At 48.4% G+C, this 22,208-nt stretch overlaps 1 protein-coding gene across 7 annotated transcripts in view; it reads left to right on the top strand.

The window, feature by feature from the left end:
* Nucleotides 1–16,684, top strand: part of postna (periostin, osteoblast specific factor a) — a 24,229-nt gene extending 7,545 nt beyond the window's left edge. For 2 of the 7 annotated variants that reach the window (XM_030361640.1, XM_030361646.1), the window contains 22 exons: nucleotides 602–666; nucleotides 1,097–1,254; nucleotides 2,268–2,432; nucleotides 2,937–3,083; nucleotides 4,276–4,417; nucleotides 5,853–6,065; nucleotides 6,605–6,739; nucleotides 7,258–7,406; nucleotides 7,883–8,019; nucleotides 8,341–8,471; nucleotides 8,871–9,001; nucleotides 10,130–10,232; nucleotides 10,337–10,404; nucleotides 10,490–10,535; nucleotides 10,618–10,659; nucleotides 11,929–12,816; nucleotides 12,927–12,974; nucleotides 13,428–13,484; nucleotides 15,248–15,292; nucleotides 15,521–15,607; nucleotides 15,718–15,753; nucleotides 15,866–16,684. In XM_030361640.1, coding sequence (XP_030217500.1) covers nucleotides 602–666; nucleotides 1,097–1,254; nucleotides 2,268–2,432; nucleotides 2,937–3,083; nucleotides 4,276–4,417; nucleotides 5,853–6,065; nucleotides 6,605–6,739; nucleotides 7,258–7,406; nucleotides 7,883–8,019; nucleotides 8,341–8,471; nucleotides 8,871–9,001; nucleotides 10,130–10,232; nucleotides 10,337–10,404; nucleotides 10,490–10,535; nucleotides 10,618–10,659; nucleotides 11,929–12,816; nucleotides 12,927–12,974; nucleotides 13,428–13,484; nucleotides 15,248–15,292; nucleotides 15,521–15,607; nucleotides 15,718–15,753; nucleotides 15,866–15,921 — 3,049 coding nt within the window. In that variant the 3' untranslated portion in view covers nucleotides 15,922–16,684. Of the gene's footprint in view, nucleotides 1–374; nucleotides 379–601; nucleotides 667–1,096; nucleotides 1,255–2,267; nucleotides 2,433–2,936; nucleotides 3,084–4,275; nucleotides 4,418–5,852; nucleotides 6,066–6,604; nucleotides 6,740–7,257; nucleotides 7,407–7,882; nucleotides 8,020–8,340; nucleotides 8,472–8,870; nucleotides 9,002–10,129; nucleotides 10,233–10,336; nucleotides 10,405–10,489; nucleotides 10,536–10,617; nucleotides 10,660–11,928; nucleotides 12,817–12,926; nucleotides 12,975–13,427; nucleotides 13,485–15,247; nucleotides 15,293–15,520; nucleotides 15,608–15,717; nucleotides 15,754–15,865 lie in introns of those variants that run through there. The other 5 variants (XM_030361645.1, XM_030361642.1, XM_030361643.1 and 2 more) reach the window with 5 other exon arrangements.
* Nucleotides 16,685–22,208: the final 5,524 nt, after the last annotated feature.

Below are 22,208 nucleotides of genomic sequence, written 5' to 3' on the forward strand. Positions count from 1 at the left end.
AGAGAGAGAGAGTGAGGGAGAGGGAGAGAGAGAGAGAGGGGGAGAGAGAGAGAGAGAGAGAGAGAGAGAGAGAGGGGGGAGAGAGAGGGGGGGAGAGAGAGAGAGAGAGAGGGGGGGGGGGAGAGAGAGAGAGAGGGGGAGAGAGAGAGAGACGGGGTGAGAGAGAGAGGGAGAGGGAGAGGAGAGAGAGAGGGGGAGAGAGAGAGAGAGAGAGAGAGGGGGAGAGAGAGAGAGAGAGAGGGGGAGAGAGAGAGAGAGAGAGAGATGGAAAGGGAGAGAGCGGGGGGGGGGGGGGGGGGCGGGGAGAGAGAGAAAGAGATGGAAAGGGAGAGAGAAACATAAGGAGAGAGAGATAGGGAGAGAGAACAGAAAGAAAGCGTGCATTCAGAGAGAAGTGGAGAGCAAGCAGTGAACTATAGAAAAAATATATAGAGAGGGAGAGTGAGTGAGTGAGAGAGAGGTTTCATGCCTACAACCACTTCCAATGTTAGACATTCTTACGTTACTATGAACGGATACCGGGAAGTTCCCCCTCCCATGTGTAGGGGCACTGTGCCACTACCTCCTGGGGGTTTAACGCGTGTGCTCCTTCCTTTTGCAGGATCGTCCTCTACGAGTGTTGCCCCGGCTACATGAAGCTGGAGGGCATGCGGGGCTGCCCGGCAGGTCAGTGGCGCCGCGTTGCACCGCCACACTGCCTCTTTGTGCTGACACGCAGCAGAAACCCTACGCTAGACAAGCCCTCCCATTGAAGTGCACTTAATTAGTCTTTTACCCTGCTGGCTGCCTTCCCGGCCATCAATCCCGTTTCCAAGGTTTCACGAGCCGCGTTCGTTCATGCCCCCTGCCAGTATCCTTACATCCTGGCAGACTCCATGCGTCGTAGACCTCTCTGGGTTTTATGCATAAAATGCGAGGAGCAAAACAATGCTAACGCCCGAGTGGCTGCCAATCAGGGATGATTACGCCGTAGCTATTCATTAGCGCTTTTACGTCACCGGCGGCGAGACACAAGCAACCCTGGCCGTCGTCCGACGCGCTCCACGGAGCCTCACCGTGAGTCTTGTGTGTCCGTAATGTGTGTGGTGTCCCTCAGTGGCCCCCATCGACAACGTGCACGGCACCCTGGGCCTGCTGAAGGCCACCAAGACCCAGGAGTACGCAGAGGCCTCCAGCATCGCCGAGGAGCTCAGCGGCAAGGGCTCCTTCACCATGTTCGCCCCCAGCAACGACGCCTGGGAGGAGCTTGACCCTGTAAGTTCTCGGCGGGGGGGGGGGGGGGGGTTGATGGTTCTGTTGAAGGGGACATATTATACCACCAGAGTGTGATAAGCCATTGCAAGCCGTTTTGAAAATCGGCCTCTTCTGACATCACTAGTGTGCGTGTCCACCCAGACGAGTGCTGGATAGATCAGTCTACCAGCCTACCCAGTGGATTGCGGCAAACGTTGCTCATCTATCCGTCATACATCTAGGTGGACACGCCCACTTGTGATGTCAGAAGAGGCCGATTTTCAGAACAGCTTGTAAACGGCCAATCACACTCACACCTGATGGTATAATATGTCACCTTTAAACTAAATGTTATTGGTGTATTTATTCTGGGGCTGCAAGACTGGGAATGCTGTTTTTAATTGAATAAGTGGAGCACAGGTGTGTCTCATCAACGCTTAATCAGTAGGTGGCCGGACCGCTGTGTCAGCCAATAGGATGTCACGCACCCATTAGCATGGGTTTAACCTAAAGAGGGAGCCATTTGAGGCAGACTAATCGAATCTGAGTTGTGTTTGGGTTTTGGTTCGCCTTGAGGGAAATTAAATTACTAGGATAGTTTACGAGACTGCATAGTTGCCATTGAATTACTGATGTTGACAGTAACAGCTGTCAGCCGCTGAATCGTCATCCTCAGTAATTCTATGGCAACTATGTGGTTGCCATAGAGGTCGCCCACTGATTAGGCGTTGATGCGACACACCTGTGCCCGACTTATTCAATAAAAAACATCATTCCCAGTCCTGCAGCCCCAGAACGAAAATACCCGTGAGCATTTAGTTTTAAGGTGACATATTATACCACCAGGTGTGATTGTGATTAGCCCTAACAAGCCCTTTTGAAAACCGGCAAATATGTGGTCCCCTTCTTTAATGTTCCTCTGGGAAATTACATCACCAGGAGCGTTTATGTTGGTCTATAGTTGCCATAGAATGAGCACAACAAGCAGCAGCCGTCCCTTTCTCCGAAACGACTGGATGTTTGGTCTTCCCCAGCTGGTGAAGGCTGCGCTGGTGAGCAACGTGAACGTTGAGCTGTTCAACGCCCTCCACTACCACATGGTGAACTCCCGCCTGCTCACCAAGGACCTGAAGAACAGCATGACGCTCACCTCCATGTACAACGAGCTGGGCCTCTACATCAACCACTACTCCAACGGGGTCAGTCGTGTGTGTTGTGTGTGTGTGTGTGTGTGTGTGTGTGTGTGTGTGTGTGTGTGTGTGTGTGTGTGTGTGTGTGTGTGTGTGTGTGTGTGTGTGTGTGTGTGTGTGTGTGTGTGTGTGTGTGTGTGTGTGTGTGTCTTGGCATGGATCGGATGCAATATGTTTTATACATTTCTGAGGGATCTTCAGTTATTCCAGGAACCACAACAAACTTCTGAAGACTAAAGCCGTTCTATAATCAGTTGATTGTGTGTTTGTTCATTCCTTAAATGACTGACTTAAGTTTGATTATGGATATTTATAAACGGGGCAAGGCCTTCCTTAGAAACTACAAAGGAGTTAGTAGATGAAGTAGGAACATTTATGGATGGACGAAAGAGTGGATGGACGGCTGGAAGAACAGACAGACGGACGGAACATCAACCCTTCATAGGACCTTGAACCTCGACCCTCTCGTCCTCTCGTCGCTCTCTTCACCTCTCCGGTTCTCCTGCCGCTCAGATCGTGACGGTGAACTGCGCCCGGATCATCCACGGTAACCAGGTGGCCACCAACGGGGTGGTGCACGTGGTGGACCGGGTGGTCAGCACCGTCAGCAGCACCATCAAGGACACCCTGGAGGTGGACGACGACCTCACCTCCTTCAGCGTACGTACTGCACATCAGGCTGCACATGGTGGTACCATACCGCACATCGTACTGCACGCTGCGCATGCTCGATGCTATGTGCTACACCTGGCTAGCGGCTATGCTGCACTACTCAACTAATTGGATGAGCCAAAGTTGTAGGTGGCCTATTAGAGTTAATTAGGGTGGCGGGACTAGTTGATAAACAGCTCGACAGGATAAAGAAGAAGTGATTTGAGGTTTCATCCTCTCATAGATATGTGCAAATAGTATCACCTGGAAAATGTGTGGGAAAGGCATTTAGTATTTCAATGCTGCACTTCCATTGCTGTATACCAGTAAATATACGTTAGCTCTACAGGACATATAAGTATAAGTATAGGTATAGGACAAATTATTGTTGCCAGAGCTACTTTTATTATGTAATCCTTATTAACACGTTTGACTTCCTCTGTGGGAGTAAGCTGTGCCTTAATAATAATAATAATAATACATTTAATTTAGAGGCGCCTTTCAAGACACCCAAGGTCACCTTACAGAGCATATAGTCATCATACATTTTTTAAAAAGCAAGACATTGTGGAAAAAATAAATAAATAAATAAATAAATAAACATAAGCAATAATAAATAAATAAAAAAAAAAACAATCAAAACAGTGATCAGTTAGACGTTGTGTGCGAGTTTGAACAAGTGAGTTTTGAGTTGCCTTGTTTCCTCTGTGGTAGTAAGCTGTATCTTATTTGCTTGATTTCCTCTGTGGTAGTTGGCACTATCTTCTGTCCTCTGTGGTATTTAGCTGTGTCACTTTTCCTCTGTAGATATCTGTTTCTTCCTCTGTGGTAGTTATCTATGTCTTCCTCTGTGGTAGTTATCTGTGTCTTCCTCTGTGGTAGTTATCTGTGTCATCCTCTGTGGTAGTAATCTGTGTCTTCCTCTGTGGTAGTTATCTGTGTCATCCTATGTGGTAGTTATCTATGTCTTCCTCTGTGGTAGTTATCTATGTCTTCCTCTGTGGTAGTTATCTATGTCTTCCTCTGTGGTAGTTATCTATGTCTTCCTCTGGGATAGTTAGCTGTGTCTTTCTTGGTTTCCTCTGCTTTAGTTAGCTGTTTCTTTCTCTGTTGCAGTTATCTGTGTCTTCCTATGTGCTAGTTAACTGTTTCTTCCTCTGTGGTAGTTATCCGCATTGTGTCTTCCCTCCCCCCCCCGCAGACCTTAGCGCTTGCGTCCGGGATGATGGAGAAGCTGGGCGAGCCTGGCCAGTACACCCTGTTCGCCCCAACCAACCGGGCCTTTGAGAAGCTGGGCTCTGGCTACCTGGAGAGAATCATGGGAGACCAGAAGATCATGTCAGGTACCGAAAGAAGATTCCTTCATAATGCTCTCAACTTTGGACCGATGAGTCATCTTTGGGAAGTTTGTCTTATATTGTTGTGTGCTATTAAAATTGGATAATATTACTATTAATTAATATAACTATAAAAAACAAAACCACTGCCTGGAATACCTGAGGGCTTTAGGAGTAAGCCCAGTAACTCATTAAAGCTGCTGTTGGTAAGATTAAGGGCTAGAGAGAGAAAAAAACTTACAGCAGAGTTTTAATGCAAATTCTACAGCAGCCCAATTCCCAATCCACCTCATTCTCTCGTTCTTTTAGGTCCGCTGGAAATAATTAGTCTAATGTGGTCTCAAGTCAAACAGACCTCTCTGTCTCTCTCACTCTCACTCACTCACTCACTCACTCACTCACTCACTCACTCAATCACTCACTCACTCACTCACTCACTCGCACACAGACACTCATAAGCACATCCCTATAGGGACAAAGAAAGCAGCTGTGGTTTAGCTGTGTTTAGCGCGGGTCATTAAGCGCGTGACGTTGCGTGGGTTGTCTCGGAGGTTTTACCTCACCTCGATTCCCAGACGTCCGGCGGGCCCACTCACACTGCGGGCGTTAGAACCACGTCCAAAGTAAAGATGTTCCGGAGCCCACGGCCTAATAAGCGTTCAGTCGCGGTGGTTTTAAAGCCGTCGTAACTCACACACCATGGCTGGGATCCGACCGCCTCCAGAAGACCTGCGGGTGTGGAAATCGGTTTGAGCGGTTCCATCAGAGAACGCCTCGCTGCCGTCAGCCAGGACCTCAGGCTCAGTTTGACAGCTGGACTCCAGCGGAGGGGGTAATCCCATATCGAGACGCTGACAGACGGAGCAAGAGAGAGAGGGTGAGAGAGAGAGAGAGGGTGAGAGAGAGAGAGAGAGAGAGAGGGTGAGAGAGGGAGAGAGAGAGAGAGAGAGAGAGAGAGAGAGAGAGAGAGAGAGAGTGATGAGAGAACAGAGATGATAGAGATACAAGCGAGAGAGATGAAAGACACGAGAGAGAAGGGGGTAGAGAGAGAGAGAGAGAGAGAGAGAGAGAGAGAGAGAGAGAGAGAGAGAGAGAGAGAGAGAGAGAGAGAGAGAGAGAGAGAGAGAGAGAGAGAGAGAGAGAGAGAGAGTGATGAGAAAACAGAGATGATAGAGATACAAGCGAGAGAGATGAAAGACACGAGAGAGAAGGGGGGAGAGAGAGAGTGAGAGAGGGAGAGAGAGAACCAGAGAATGAGAGACGGAGAGAGGGGGAAACAGAAGAGATTTGTTTAAGTGCGGTGCGCGCCAGGCCAGGCCGTGATTAACGACCTTGACAGTGGGGCAGTAATCCATGGGATCAGTTCCTTTCAAAAACACTCTGCCCTGACGTCTAACAATGTCCCCCCCCCCCCCCCCCCCCCCCCCCCTCCCCCCCCCAGCCCTGGTGAACTACCACCTCCTGAACAGCGTGCAGTGCGGGGAGGCCATCATGATGGGCACGGTGTACGAGACGGCGGAGGGCAGCTCGCTGCAGATCGGCTGTGACGGCGACCGCCTCACGGTCAACGGCATCACCATGGTGCTGAAGAAGGACATCGTCACCACCAACGGCGTCATCCACCTCATCGACCAGGTGCTCGTACCGGACTCGGGTACGGCACGCGCAGAGGCACACGCACATACATACACATACACATTCACATGCATGTACACACACACACACATGCTCACATACATACGTACAAACGCACGTACAAGCATGTACGTAAACAAACACATTCACACACGCGCACATACATACACACATACACACACGTACATATCATGTATATAAACATAAACATTCACACGCATGCACAAACACATACATACACACGCACTGGAACACGGACACACACACATCCACTATAAGCATACATATTCACAAATATGCACACACACACACACACACACACACACACTCACATACACACACACATGTACATATACATAAACATACACATTCACACGCATGCGCACCCACACGTGAAGAAACACACACACACATGCACACACAAACACACACACACACAAATCATTGTTTCCATGGATATCACAAGTGTATACTTTAAACTTTGTGTAAAGAATTAAATAATGTATGCACAGTCTGGAGGACAGATGGTATTATGTATCCTCTCTCTCGTCTGGACAGCCAAGGAGGTGATGGAGCTGGTGGGGGAGAACCAGAGCACCTTCAGCGACATGGTGGCTGAGCTAGGCCTGTCTGCCGCCCTGGGCCCCGGGACCGAGTACACCCTGCTGGCCCCCGTCAACACCGTCTTCACCGGTCGGTGGGCCGCCCGTCTGTCCGTCTTACTGTCTGTCCGTCTGTCCGTCTGTCTGTCTGTCCGTCTGTCTGCCTGTCTGCCTGTCTGCCTGTCTGCCTGTCTGCCTGTCTTTCTGTCTGTCTGCCTGTCTTTCTGTCTGTCTGCCTGTCTGTCTGCATTTCAGTCTAAATGTCTGCCCTGTCTGTTTATATGTCTGTCAGTTTCTTTGTCGGGATGTCTCTCTTTCCTTCCGTTAATACAGCTAGATCAAAGATGGATAATAGACACATACAGCTATCCAAGGACATAACAAAAGATTAGTTTCCTTTCAATATGTTGGCCCAGTCTGTGATTACAGCTGTTTTTACATTCACACAAGTACAATTCTCTCCCTCTACGAATCGTTACAACTTGTCTTACTGTGTGTGTGTGTGTGTGTGTGTGTGTGTGTGTGTGTGTGTGTGTGTGTGTGTGTGTGTGTGTGTGTGTGTGTGTGTGTGTGTGTGTGTGTGTGTGTGTGTGTGTGTGTGTGTGATAGATGAGGTAATGAGGACGGACCAGACCCTTCTGAAGGAGACGCTGGAAAACCACATCCTCAAGCTGAAGGTCACCCTGAGCGAGCTCTACAACGGACAGCAGCTGGAGACCCTGTTCGGAAACCTTCTGCGCGTCTTCATCTACCGCACGGTAAGTCATCCGGAGTGTGTGTGTGTGTGTGTGTGTCGATGTGTGTGTGTGTGTGTGCGTATGTTTCTGCAAGCGTGTGGATGCGTCTGCACACGGCTGCTCTTGCACCGTTCCGACTGCCAATGAGAATTAAACAAGAATCGAGAGACAACGGAAAGAACGAGTGTGTTTCCACATCTCGGAGCTGATTGCATTTACTCGTAATCAGCTGGAACATTCATCTCCAGTGAGGCCTCAAGTGGAAAAAAAAAACACTATAAACACCCGGCTAATGACTAACTGACCTGGTTGAGACCCCCGGAATCAAGGGTACGAGCTACCCCAGTCTGGGTGCTTCAGCCAAGTGTAATCTGCCGGCGATCAATCCCTTTCGCACCCCTTCATGACGTCCGTGATGCGAGACGCGCGGTGGGCCTGTTACCCCCCTGGAGGAATAATAACACCCAGGGCACCGTGTCTGTCGTCTCCCCGGCCAGGCGGTGTGCATCGAGAACGCCTGCATGCTGCGCGGCGGCAAGGAGGGCAGCAACGGAGCGCTGCACCTGATGCGCTCCCTGATCAAACCGGCCCGCAGGAGCATGTACGAGATCCTGGTCGCCGACGGACGCTTCAGGTGACCGCCGACGGACGTTTGGTCTCGACGCCAAATTGTTTGTTCTCTATTTCTTCCCTGTTCATTCAACGTTTTCTGGTCCATTCAGCTTTTTTTATTCTTCCATTTTATTTATATATATTTTTTTTATATTATATATATATATATATATACCCATAGGCTTTATATATGTATTTCCTTTGTGTAGATATTTTTAAAATGATGATAATTGTATTGAATTCATATCTTGTTTCCCTCCATCATCGTGTGTTGTTTTCTGTGGGATGACATTCAATGAGTCGCCCCGTGCTGACGGTGAAGCTCCCTGTGTTTTTGCGACAGGGTCTTCCTGTCTCTGATGGAGAGCGCCGGGCTCACCCAGATGCTGGAGCAGGAAGGCTCCTACACCGTCTTCGCCCCCACCGACGACGCCTTCAATGGCCTCTCCGAGGAGGACCTCACCCTCCTCACCGGTCGGTTGAACCGTCGAAACCGGCTGTTTTTCTGTTCCACCGAATCCATCACTGAAGGGTGGATGAATGATGATGGTTGATTCGGCAGCAGCTCAGGAGGCAGAGCGGGGTTGGCTGGTAACCGCAAGGTTGCTAGTTCGATCCCCGGGCCCAGAGTGTCGAGGTGTCCCTGAGCAAGACACCTCATCCTGACTGCTCCCGACGAGCTGGCTGTCGCCTTGCATTGTTGACTCCACCGTCGGTGTGGGAATGGGGGCATGAATGGTAGAAGCTTTTATAAAAAAGTGTTTTACAATATTGCCTAACATTCACCCCTTCATGCACACATTCACAGAGCGACGGCTGAGTCAACCATGCTATATAAATGCAGCCCGTTTACCGTGTGTTGTCCCCGGCCAGGTGACGTGAACGCTCTGAGGACCATCCTGCTCTACCACTTCAGCAACGGGGTGTTCATCAACGGCGGACTGGAAGGCGGGGTCACCAATCTGCTCAAAACGCTCCAGGGACAAAACCTCCAGGTGTTGTCGGTGCGTACGCGAGGAGAATCCGGTCTGAGGCGACCAAAAGGAGTTTAATGTGTTCACCTTGAGTGGCAGCCGCAAGAGCCTTTTTAAACAGTAGTTAGACGCTTTCACTAGTCCCAGCTCTATATTAAAATTGAACCAAGTTTACAGAATCTGTAAATCTTCTACTTCCCAAGCCATATGTTGGGAAGTATATACTACGGCCAAAACAACCCAACCAGTCATCCCTGATTGCAATCAAATTAGTTTATCATTTCATTCTTTTACTTATTACCTTACTGCTAAATGATCTCTCTATCTCTCAGTATCACTTTCTCTCTCACCCCTTTTCTCTCTCTCTCTCGCTCTCTCGCTCTCTTGCTCTCTTGCTCTCTGCTCTCTCTCTGCTCTCTCTCTCTTTCGCTCTGCTCTCTATCTCTTTCGCTCTCTTGCCCTCTGGCCTGTAATCAGATTATCAGACAATGTCTCTCGTTTCAGGAACTCACTACTTACTTTGTAGAGACAGGAAGACTGAGGGCAGACTCTGCACCAGGATAGGAACAGGAAACGGGTCATTAAGGTGTATGTGGGGGGGGGGGGGGGGGGGGGGGTGATGGGGATATCATGCATCCGGCTGAACTTGTTAAAAGCTGGACGTAGGAGGGACGTGGCGTATTTCAAATTAGTGGGTGGAAGAGTCTGTGAAACGGATTTGGAGGAGGCGAGGAGAAAGGGAGGGGGTGGCTGGTTCCTCGACCTGTGACCACCGCAGTATCATCAGTGACGTGATTAGATGTTATAAACACAGGAAATTAAACGCCCTGGGTGTTTCATTTCAAGGGCCCCCTTTCTTTGGATCGGATCACACCATACGCACCAGCTAGTCACTGTCTCTGGAACCATGTTCAAGCACTTAGAGGCGTGATGCCCAGGTTCCTGTCTGAGAGCCATTGTAATGATTAGGATTACTGCCATGGAACACAAACGTCCACACCCCACCTCCCTCCCGGGCCCTACCAAGTACTGTTAACGTTGGCGTGAAGTAAGCCAAGGCAATTGTTAACAGATTTTCTCAGGCGCCAAATCCCATCCTTTTTTTCCGGACTTCAATGGACGATGGAACGTGAACGATGCCTGTGGTGTCGTCCCCAGGTGAACAACTCCATCCACGTCAACTCGGTGGACGTGCCAGACAACGACCTGATGGCCACCAACGGCGTGGTGCACGTGGTGAAGAACATCCTTTATCCCGCCAGTAAGCTCCATCACACTGACGACGTGAGCGTCATAAAGTCGACTGTCAGAGTTTTCTGGACTGGACTCTTAATCATATTAACGAGTCGACTTTTTGTTCTCCAGACATTCCCGTGGGCCGCGAAGACCTCCTCCTTCTCCTCAGGAAGATTATCAAGTACATCCAAATCAAGGTGACACGTCATTCAATGTACTTTTCTATGTCAATGTCGTGCTATTGGCCATTCTTAGTGTTCCTTCTTGTCATTCGTTCCCTAGTTTGTGTCTGGATATTCTTACTCCGAGATCCCCCTCACTTTCATCAGTAAGTCTCCATTCACTTTTCTTTCTTCAGCATTAACTTCATTTGGCTCTCTACCATCAAAACACATGCCTTTCTATTCCAGAAAGGACCACCACCACTACCACTACCCACTTTGTGGAAACAGGTGAAAGCTTGATTCCATTGAACATACCATTGCCCTGCCTTAATGCATATCTCTTGATTTCATGGCTGGCGGCCATGGTTTGACTCGCATCACTGCCTTGCAGTCTAATCTATGTAATTCTATATCAATACAAAGCCTCCTTTATGTCCTTGTAATAAGGTAAGACGTATGGCGTAGTCAAGGCTTACATCGTTTCAAGGGCTTCGCTCGGGTCGCTCCTCTTTGTTCCTCCTTACAATCTACCTTCCCCGCTCCCTCGGTCTTCCAGGATGTCTTGGCCGTCGCTTCAGTCAGGTCCTTGGGGGGGGTGAGGTAATTAGCCTGTCGGAGGATGGCCGTCGACCGAAGCCTGCTCCCCGACGGTGTTTGTTCTGTTTGGAACACATCCAAACCTGGCCCGCGTCCAGACAGTGGGGAGCAGGCCTTGATAGATTAGATGTCCTCGGGAAGGGGAAGTCCCTTTTGTTTTGGGCTGGAAGACAAATGCTCGAAGACTCGCATAGTTAAGCGGAAAGTTTTAAACCTAGTTTGATTTATGGAGCGCAGTGAGCCCACAAATCTACGAAGCCTGGGTTACCAGGGGAAAAGCATTTTGCGGAGCTCTCGGATGTAGGCGATGGTAGAGGTGTCTGGGAGAGATTACCAGAGCGGGATCACTTGTGTGTGTGTGGGTTATTTTTTTTTAGGGCCGAGGCCAAAGATTGGAAGCTCTCTGATGCTAACACATCTGTCGGCCCTCATCCCCTTAAAGCCTGCCTATAAATACGAACACATAGGGAATTGTTCCTCGGAAACAGATGCTATGTAGACGGAGGTAATTGGTGCCGCTGACATCCAGACACATGCACTGGCCCAAATACACAAAAAGTGTATTCAAAAAAGAATTGAGCAGAATACTTTTTTCATACAAAAGGTTTCTTCAGATTTACACAAATGCATCTGCTGTTACATGAACAGAAAATAACGCGGAATTCCGTATTCATATACACCATCCAGCTAGTATTATGAACCAATATTCCTGAGAACCAAGATGTCACCTAGTGATTAAGGCACATTTTTGCCCTCAAAACAAAGTAATGCATTACAAAGTAATGCATTACATTACAAAGTAATGTATTGCACAAGCTGTGAAATGTGGGAACGCATTTCCCTCATGGAGGAAATTGTGTCGCACAAAAAAAGAGTGTAAGCCGCGCAGGCGCGCATGTTACCAGTGGAGCGTGCCCATTCGCCACGGCAAGTCCTGATAACCTCCACACCTCCGCACAGTGCCTGGAGTGACCAAAGTGACCCGGGTCATCAGTGGCGGTGAGCCGACGATCACCAAGGTGACCAGGGTCATCAACGCCGAACCCATCACCACCACGGTGGTGAGGGTGGTGGAGGAGGAGCCGACGCTCACCTCGGTGACGAGGGTGATCGGGGGCGACGCCTCCCTCAACACGCTCACCGTGCACGGCGAGACGGCGCCCACCGTCACCAAGGTGACCAGGGTCGTCCACACGGAGCCCAGCAGCACCAAGGTGATGAGGGTGGTGGAGGGGGAGGGGCCCACCCTCACCACGGTGACGAGGGTCATCGGCGGGGAATCCTCCGTCAACACGCTGACGGGCGTCTTCGAGGTGGAGCCCACCGTCACCAAGGTAACCAGAGTGGTCAGCGGCGGCGGCGGCGGCAAGGGTTCCATCACGAGAGTGGTCAGCAGCGGCGGCGAGGGTTCCATCACCAGAGTGGTCGGCGGCGGCGGCGAGGGTTCCGTCACGAGAGTGGTCAGCAGCGGCGGCGGCGGCAGCGAGGGTTCCGTCACGAGAGTGGTCAGCGGCGGCGGCGGCGAGGGATCCGTCACGCGGGTGGTCGACGGCGGGGAGGGCTCCTTCAAGGTAACGAGAGTGGTCCCGGGGGGAGGGTCCGTCAAAAAGGTGACGCGAGTCGTGGAGGGCGAACCGTCCTACACCACGTTGACGAGGGTCATCAGCGGGGAGCCCCCGATCACCACGCGGACCATCGAGTCGGAGCCCACCATCAGCAGGGTGGTGGTCGGGGGAGAGCACTCCATCCACCAGGTCACCCGCATGATCCAGGGGGGGGAGCCGTCCGTCACCAAGGTCACCGTCGGAGGCGAGCCCGGCCTCACCAAGGTCACCAGAATCATTGAAAGTGAGTCCTCTGTATTTGACCGTTTGTTTGTCATGCTTCTGGACCATGCTGTGGAGTCCAATCGGGACACGAGTCTGAGGAGTGTTGTTTTTTATTTTTCTGCCCAATAGCACATAGCGGTGACATGGGCGGCGAGATGAAGAAGGTTCTGGAGGAAGGTCAGTTGGTTTAGACATGATGAGAGGCGTGAACAGCATGCGTTCCCAAGCAGGCGACCCCTCGAGTGTCTCCGCGTGACTGCGACACATGAATGGTCCGAAGTCACCATTCATGCCTTAGCAGTCAATGTTACATGTCAGGACGCTTTCGTCTAACTTTGTTGGTTAATCATCATGGAACCGTCAGACAAATCTGTGGCATGGTGTGAACCATTTGAATTGTAATGCTTGTGGTGTGGGCGTAGCAAGGGTGCTTTACACAAGTGCGACCATGAGGTCTAGACATTACAGTCACTGTTAAGCTAGGCAACGTTCCTTTACCCACACCGATCCCGTTACCAAATGTTTTTCCAATTATGATGACTCCTACCTCCTACCCGCATTCTGACTTCCTTCTGTCCTGAAACCCAACACATTGTATTTTTTTTATCCCACAAAACTGGTTCCTCATAGAGGTAGCCAAGATAAAGAAGCACCAGGAAGAGCAGCTCCTGAAAATCGTAGAGGGAGGTTAGTTGGACCCAGCGACCGACTGGCATGACTGTGCATTGGACCTGTGTTGACCTGAGGAGCACGTTGTCTTAGCACCTACTCGCCCTCATCTTCCAACCTCCCGACACCTTCGTCGCTTTTTTTTTCCCCACCTGCTCCCACTTTCAGTTTCCGAATTCGGTGTCAAACGCGGACACACTTGCAATGCAGTATAACTAAGTACGCTTCTGATTAGGGCATGATCGAATTTAAATGACTGCAATCCGGAGTTGCAGCACAGCCGTTGTCTGCCAATGTAGCTTTGCGTTAGCACCGGTGTCCCTGCCAGTGCTTCGTATAACGACCCGACTCTGCGTTCCCCAGCGGCCCCTCTGCGCTCGCTACACGTCGTCCAGATGGTGGTTTAACAGACTGGCGGAGCCACAGAGAGCTAGCGCCTTCGACCAGTTGGGTAGTTTAATCGCTCTGGAACTGCACTGTAAAGTTAATTTATGAGGATTCCGCGACGGTTATAGCGTGGTGGGAGGGGGGGGCGTTCGCCAATCGTCGGCAGCAGACTGCTGCAACCGCTCAGTGGGCGCGGGGGGGGGGGGGGGCTCTACACGCTGAACTATGTTTCGCGGAGCTATGCCCGCTGTCGGGGATATCTTGGCCCGCCTCCAACCGACACAACCCCACACCTCGTTGCGTCGAGCTTTATGGTGTTTACATAAGCCTGGGCCCGGCGAGAAGGAGCAAGAGGCTTGTTGTTTCTTTAAAGCGCGTTAGCGTTGCCACTCGGGTTTCGATTGAAGGCGGTAAACCTGACCTCAAAGGCTCACCATGGGGATCTGTCTGACCGTCCATCGTTCTGTCTGTCTCCTGTCACTAAACAGCAGAGGCATGGAAAGAAGTGTCTGTCTGTGTTTTTTGTGATTGTCTGTGTGTGTCAGTGTTAGAAATGCACCAAGATTAGGCTCAAGCTCGTCACTGTGCTCTGAGTATGTGTGCCCTAGTCTTACGTGCAAATCACCTGCAGCCGCTTTGATACTCGCATGCACAAGCACAAGGATGTAGGACGAAGCAGGAAGTAGAGCATGTTTGCATAACTCATAGAGAGAGGACAGGGTCTCTGGAGATAAACCTTAGCCCGCTGCTTTGCTAGTGACACCGACGGTAGCCTGGGAACATTGGATCTATCTTTTGCTATTTTTATTTTCCTTTGGGTACCTCCGGCATGCCATCGTCTCATGCATGTGTGTCTGTGCATGTCTTGTGTGCGGGATTATGGGAGCACTTCTGTGCTTGGGAGAGCTTGCGTTTGTGTGTTTGTGTGAGAGATTGATGCAGAGAGTGTGTGTGTGTGTGTGAGAGGGAGCGATGCAGTCAGTATTTGTCTGCGTGTGTATGAGAGAGAAACAGAGTTTGTGTGAGGAAGAGAGTGTGTACGTGTGTGTATGAGAGGGAGGGGGAGACTTTTTTTGCGTGCGTCTTTGTACATGTTTCTTTGTGTGGGTGTGTGTGCACATGTGCACAATGGCATGAAGTCTTGAAACAGAGTGTGAGTGTGCGTGAGTGTGTGAGTGCATGTGTGAGTGCATGTGTTTGTGCATGTGTGTGTGTGTGTGCGTGTGTGCGTGCACATTGCCATGCACTCATGATGTCTGAGCTGTGGTGGCGGTGGCGGAGGAGGGCGGTGGCTACTTCAGGTGTATGTACCTGTTAGTCTGTCTGTCTGTCAGTCAGTGTGTTGCCAAGTCGCTAAATGACTATCAACGCCCCTCCCCGCTGCCGCTGTCAAGGTGAAGCCGGCACCCTGCGAATCCTCCAGCCTCAGATCTTTAAGGGTAGGGACCTCTGGAGCACCTCACCTTCCTCCATGTCTTCCTCTGTCCACCTTTTTCAAATAGTCCTCGTCTGGACCAAGACTCCGTGAGCTCTAAGCGTCCTCACGCACGGAGAAAACAATTATTCAGAAATGCAATTTTTTTTCGAAAGCATTTTCTTTTAATTGTGTTTAACCTCCGTCCGTCCCATTCTTCGTGTGTGATCGTGTTGTTTGTCCCCCTTCCCAGGTTCTGACTTCTCTAAGATCACCACCATCCACGGCGACCCCAATCTGATCGAGCTTGAATCGGAGAGAATCTCCAAGCTGATTAGAGGTCCCTCCTAACGCTCACACACACTTTCAACGCATGCATAAATCTCATTGGCGGGCAGGGTGGGAGGTGTATTGATCTGACGCCGTTTGTGTGTTGTGTTTGGTGCTCAGACGGGGGTCCAGTAGCCTCCGCAAGGAGACCACCAGGTGAGCGTCAGAGACTCATGCCACCTTTGGACGACATTCAAGCGTACTTGCGGGAGCCATGTGTATTTATTCGTGGATATATATAATGGTTTTTTTTCTGTTTCTGTCGCAGTCGGTGTGAGGAGAAGAAAGATGAAGGCCAGGCGTCACATCAGGCCAAGGCAGTGAGCGTGGCAATGAGAAGTTCCAAGCCCACAACCTCAAGATCCGGGGAGAAATACGGAGAGAGTCACCGGGGGTCCGAGAACGGTACGGAAAGACCGAACAATCGTGGGTGGACAAGAAGCGATGGAGTGGAGGAGCTCCTTGTTCCATCCACAAAACGGATGAATGCGACATTGGTTCAGAGCGCGATAGGCGATGAGGTTTTATACTGCAATGCTATAAGAAGTACTCTGTGTGTGTAATTAATGTAAGTATGCAAGGTAAATGTTTACTGCAGTGTGTAGGGGGAGGAGAGTGTAAGATAGGGTTGACCGTGGAGAGGGAGGACTTTGTGAAAGATTGACTGTAGTTTTTGTTTTGTTTCTTTGTTAACGAATGGCATTGTTTTCAAACTGGTGCTGACATTTTATACAACTGATGCTGCATGACAAATGATCACATTCACATTAACTCTTATTTTCATTTTGTTTGGTTGATTTGGTGACTCAAATGTTTAATGGTTTTGAACGTATGCTTGGTTTTATGTTTGTCCACGTGATACAATACAAATCTCTAGTATTTTTTTACTGTATGCTCTGAGTGGCAAAGAGAGACCAAAATAAAAAAAAAAGCGTTTACTTACTGGAATACGGTTTTCCTTTTGCTTGTTTTTCAACCGGGTGTACATACTTTTCACAGGAGCTTCTCTTCTCCATGCCACTCCTGTCTGCGGTGATTTGACGGGAAATTCATTTAAGCTATGGTTCAATAAAATTATAACAATTCATTGTGTTTGCATTTTATCAACGACTTCATCATAGATGGCTGTCCTGTCCTCTGCCGGCATGAAAAAATAAATCGATAGGTTGTGACATCTGAATAAGCTTTTTCTAAAACATTGGACAAAATAATAGTAGATAATATTGACTAGACTATGACAATTATCGGTAATGTATGTATAAATGTCTAAATACGTATACCTACGTACATCCACGACTACTTAGAGCAAAATACAGAACGATTATTGAAAAAATACTCAAATAAGTTGACAGAATGAGTAAACATCTGATAAAGGGTCATGCAGAAACCTCTGGAATTCCCATAGAATGTGGCATAAAGCAAGGACCTATTTCAAAATGTGGCCATTTTCCAACATATATGTATGATAACATTTGAAAGAACCATACATCTATCTTATCAAAACTTATCATTCCCTTTATCTCCAAGGTATAGACTATTGGGTAAACATATGCAATGGAGGCAGTGGAGTCTGAAAGCATTCCAGCTTGCCACATAGTGAAATAGAAATGTTGTCATATTTTGAGTTATAGGCCCCTGAAACATTGTCAAACGGGGTCAAATTGCAATTCTACAGCTGGTAGGGGAAGGTATTGGGTGACTGTCAACATTGACGGGTAGAAAGCAGGGAACAGAAGGTTAGCGCAACAGTGAAAGGACTCAGAGTGGTTGGTGGGCCTGCTCCTGATTGATCCAGTCTGGCATTTCGTTTTGAGTTTCAACACAATAAATACAGTTTAGACAATATTTTCAAAAAGTGCCACTGGTAAATTGTGAAAGTATTGCACTTGGCTGAAACGTCTAGTCTACTGACTTGTATTGTTTCTGTGGTTGTGAAGCGAACAAGCGGTCCCACGAAATGTTCCCGTTTTTAAATCTATGATTGATTTCAAAATTTCAACGTTTCTTGCTTGCTCATGAGTAAAAATGTTGAGATGGTTTGGAAGGGTAAGGGTTTATTATTCTCTGGCCCATCTGATGGCGCGACCTCGCTATGCAGAGTCCATCTTTGACTTTATACCATAAGCAGGCCTGAAGGATCAAAACAGAAAGGCTATCAATACAATAAGAAACGATTCCCTATTTGAGCAGCCTGCTTTGGTTTGTGTTTGGGTTGTTTAACAAAGCCTAAAGCATACCATTTGGCATGTAATTCCCAATGGTTGGGTCACTGTAGCACCACCATGATAAAAACAGCCAAAACGTAAATTGGACCCTCTTTTGTTTTTCTTCCCCATCTTAATAATGAATGTCATAAGCAGCAACAGTCAAACGTTGTTATTCTTCTTTGGTGCTTTTTTTTACTGGTATGGTTATCACATCCCATTGTTATTTTAATATTCCTATTTTGTATTTGTTTCAATTGTTCTCCGAAACAAAGTGGACATGGGTAGAGCAGTGTTGGATAGGAACCAACTCAAGGCTAATGACAATGCAGTGCGGATGACTGAAGCCTTGTGGCATGGGGGCATGTTTCGGGATGAGGCAGCTTTACACAACAAAGAGGATGCAGGAGTCAAAGAATGCAACTGGCAGGGAAACTTGAACTTAAGTGAAAGATTGCGCTACCTCATCTGGCTCTTGCATCGTCAGACGTCGTCCTCTGGTCCAAAGGCTTAATGCTGGAAGCCATGGTTGTCCGCGTTCACGGTGTCGAGTGAAAAGGTCTATTGTCTGAGCGTCTGCAGGAGGCGAGCGGGCTGGTTCAGAAAGCCTGCTGGATGAATCTCGGGGTGAAACACAAGAACCTCAGTCATTAACTTGATTTTGCATGCAACCCAATTCGGCCAACTATGTCATTTTCCCGTTGAATACACGAGCTGAACACCTACGCTTGGTCAAAAGGATGATGGGATTAAAAGATACTTGTAATTTCATTATTATATTACATTTCTTACATTTGATATGTTTAAATAATATGATGCTTTCACTGTTTTTGATCCATTATTATTATAATTATCTCAATGCTAAAATATCTATGACTATTTAAGCATTTCACCGCTTTTCCATTTTATACTGACAACAAGGATAATATAAATGAATAAAGATATAACATTAAATGTCTTATAAATGCTCGCTACATGCTCGGAGCAACGTTTTAGTTCACACAGTTTCACATATGCTTGCAATAATTATTCATGAGATGTTTTTTGCAGCGAAGGGGCTCTCTTTACATGACTTGACCCAGCCTAGAAAACAATTCCCAGACAAACTCCTCGCCAAGCTACAAACCACAACCTTCGCAAACCGCTACCAAGAAGTCCTGAAGCTTAAATGGAATTAAACACTATATTGTTTAGAGTTTATCATCCGTATGCCTGCATAAACTCAAACATGAATTAATGAGATTGTATATTTTTGGAGGGTCGTTAGTCAGACAAAACGGGGGGCGTAAGCGTGCGGCACAGAGTTTGCGAGATTGATCATTTCTGCCCTTGTCCAATCACCACCTTGTTCAAGTAGCCAGCTGTAGATAAGCATCGGAACAAGTCCACACATCAGCCAATTCTTAAATTCTTCTTCTTAAACAACGAGATGATTACTTGTTAATATGACATGTAAATATGCTCGTTCTGTTTCTTACTTTTGACTCTTGGTTTATTTCTTTAGGCACTGGGGCCCATTGTGTGCGATGCCTCTTGCGTGTGTGCGTGTTGCTCCAGCTGAGACGCACCGCAACACATTCATGCAGCCGTGTCGCTGCTGGTGGCTGTGGCCCATGCTTTCCCTCTTAGAGAAACCAAATGATTACATCTGTAGGTCCATCTGGGGGGGATCCATGAGGAAAATGATGTCGTAATTTAGAGAGACAAGCCAAAGAAGATGTGAGTGTTTGTGTGTGTGTGTGTGTGTGTGTGTGTGTGTGTGTGTGTGTGTGTGTGTGTGTGTGTGTGTGTTTGTATGCGTGTGTGGTATCTGGCGGCCTGTCCTAGGAACAGGACAGGGATGGATCTAATGGAGAAGATGTGTATAGATTTTCCACAAGTGTGTGGGATTCGATTTTCCCTTTCCTGTGCTGCGACATGGTCTTTAATGTCGTCTCAGCGTTTCTATTTTGGGTGTTTCGGTTTCGTCAATCAGCGTACTCTGACCGGACATCATCACACAACTGCGAAATTGAACTAGGATCTTCAGATCTTTGTTTTCTGTCTTTTGTTTCTAAATTGTTTTTATTATTCCAGTAAAAGTTATAAAACGGCAGAGCTTAGTAGGATGGGAATCGTATAAGACATATTAAAGGGACTCTCACCTTTGTTGCATTTGAGAATTACAGCACATTCAAATCATCCCGCCTTCCGCGTTATTTTTTACAAGTACAAAACTAAGCGTTATTTTTTAACGAGTACTGTAACGACCTCGCCGGTGACATAATGATGTCGAGTCATTAGTAGTTGAAGGTAGTTTTAATGAACCAAAACCAGGTCACTGAAACCCGTAACATTGTAACCAACGGCAGAAAACCGACACAAAACAAACCCCGGTTACCCCGGCAACCCCCAACACGGTCTCACTCGCGTGCAGGCCCCCACCCTCCTGTTCTTCCAAGGCCCTCCCCCAGCTGACCGATTCGCCCCCACGCTGATTGACAAGAAGAACATTACAATACATGCACATAGAACAACTGGCATAACGGACAACGAAATATAATGTAACACATAACACACAAACTATTTAACTGTCCCAGGGTCGCTACAGTACAAAAGTTCTAGACTCCAATGGGTTATGTTTAGACTCCCATGGGTTATGTTTAGACTCCCAGGGGTCATAATATAGAAACGTGTATGAGCATTACAAACAGAGTAGCGGGACAACGTAGCGTCTGAGGCCGAAATGGGTCCCCTAATCTGACTGAATAGTGCGGTTGTTTGCCAACGGTCTGGAGGTCTTCCTGGAGCTCCGGATTAGCGGGACAGCGTCGCGTCTGAGCCCGAAATGGGTCCCGTAATCGGACTGAGTGTGGCGGTTGGTTGCCAACGGTCTGGAGGTCTTCCTGGAGCTCCAGAGTAGCGGGACAACGTCGCGTCTGAGTCCGAAATGGGTACCGTAATCGGACTGAGTGTGGCGGTTGGTTGCCAACGGTCTTGAGGTCTTCCTGGAGCTCCAGAGTAGCGGGACAACGTCGCGTCTGAGTCCGAAACGGGTCCCCTAATCGGACTGAGTGGTGCGGTTGGTTGCCAACGGTCTGGAGGTCCTGAGAATCATCCAGGGGAGCGGGACCACTTGGCTTCTGAGGCCGAATCGGGTCCCCTTGTCGGACTGAATGGTGCAGTTGGTGGCCAACAGTCTGGAGGTCTTCCTGAGGCTCCAGAGGAGGGTAACTCTGTGAGTCTGAGTCCGAGATGAGACCCCTAATCAGACTGAATGGTGCAGTTTCATTACGCCGTGGACCACTTTGGTCTGCCATCGTCAGTTGCTACGGTCGCTACTCGCTACTGTCTGCCGTGGAATCAAAACAAACCCTCTAGTTGAGGACGCGCGTTGATGACGCGGGCCCGAATGCGCCACAAGAAGCAGACGGAAAACCTTATATATCCATGCAGCAAACAGACAGGTCTGTCGGCCAATAAGGTCATTCGGTCCGAAGAATTTTATTGGTTGAAGTTTTCACTAAATATTATGTAAGTAAAATAATTGTTTGTTTTTACTCCTGGTGGGTCTGTCTTGCATATTAGAGTGTTATTACCTTATTAATACCAATTTAACCTTATCCAAAAAAAGTGTAAAAATGCAACAAAGGTAAGAGTCCCTTTAAGCTAATTAAAACTCCAAAAAAGGTTTGGGTTCGCGTTAAAGAAATCAGAAATTCAAGTAAATCAATCAATTTGAAATCCTTTCAAATAACTGTCAAATGTTTAACTACTGACGGTCATGAGCTGGCTGACATGTTCCCGTATTGGTGTGACGATGGGCCAACAGACCCTGTCGTCTTAATGTGGGAGTGATCTGAAACTAATTCAATGAGCTCTCATAATATGCGAGTGTAGTTAGTTGATTGCAAAAGCATAGACTCTGACATCCAACCTTGACTGTTCTCTAACACAGAGCACGCACCATGACATCATCCGGTGTGTCACTTCAGGGTTTTTCTGGTTTTCTTTCCTTTTCAGCGGAGCGGGAGCAGAGGTGGGTAACGAAAAAAGAAAAGAAAGACGTGCATTTACCAAAGGGCTGCAGTCAAGGACACAAAGCCAAGAACACGTCTGTCCTGGGAGGGCCGGATGAGGAGAATACTGCGGAGACTGAAGTCTCCAGCACCTGTTTGAACTGCATAGCCAACGGGAGACTTACTCTCCCAGAGGTTGGGAGATTTCCATCGTGTCGGGACACGTCCACGTTTTGTGTTCAGTGCTACAAACAACCAGGCTGCCTAAACTCAATGTGTTTCCCTCATAGGGTTCAAAGCATATTCTTGCATATGAGATAAGATGTTGGGTGCTCTATTAATCCCAGATGGGATGTTTGAACGCTGGCAGATGACAAAGCAGATTAAACTTGGCCCTGGAGGAATTTGC

Source organism: Gadus morhua, chromosome 7, assembly GCF_902167405.1.
Source record: "Gadus morhua chromosome 7, gadMor3.0, whole genome shotgun sequence".
Lineage (NCBI taxonomy): Eukaryota > Metazoa > Chordata > Actinopteri > Gadiformes > Gadidae > Gadus > Gadus morhua.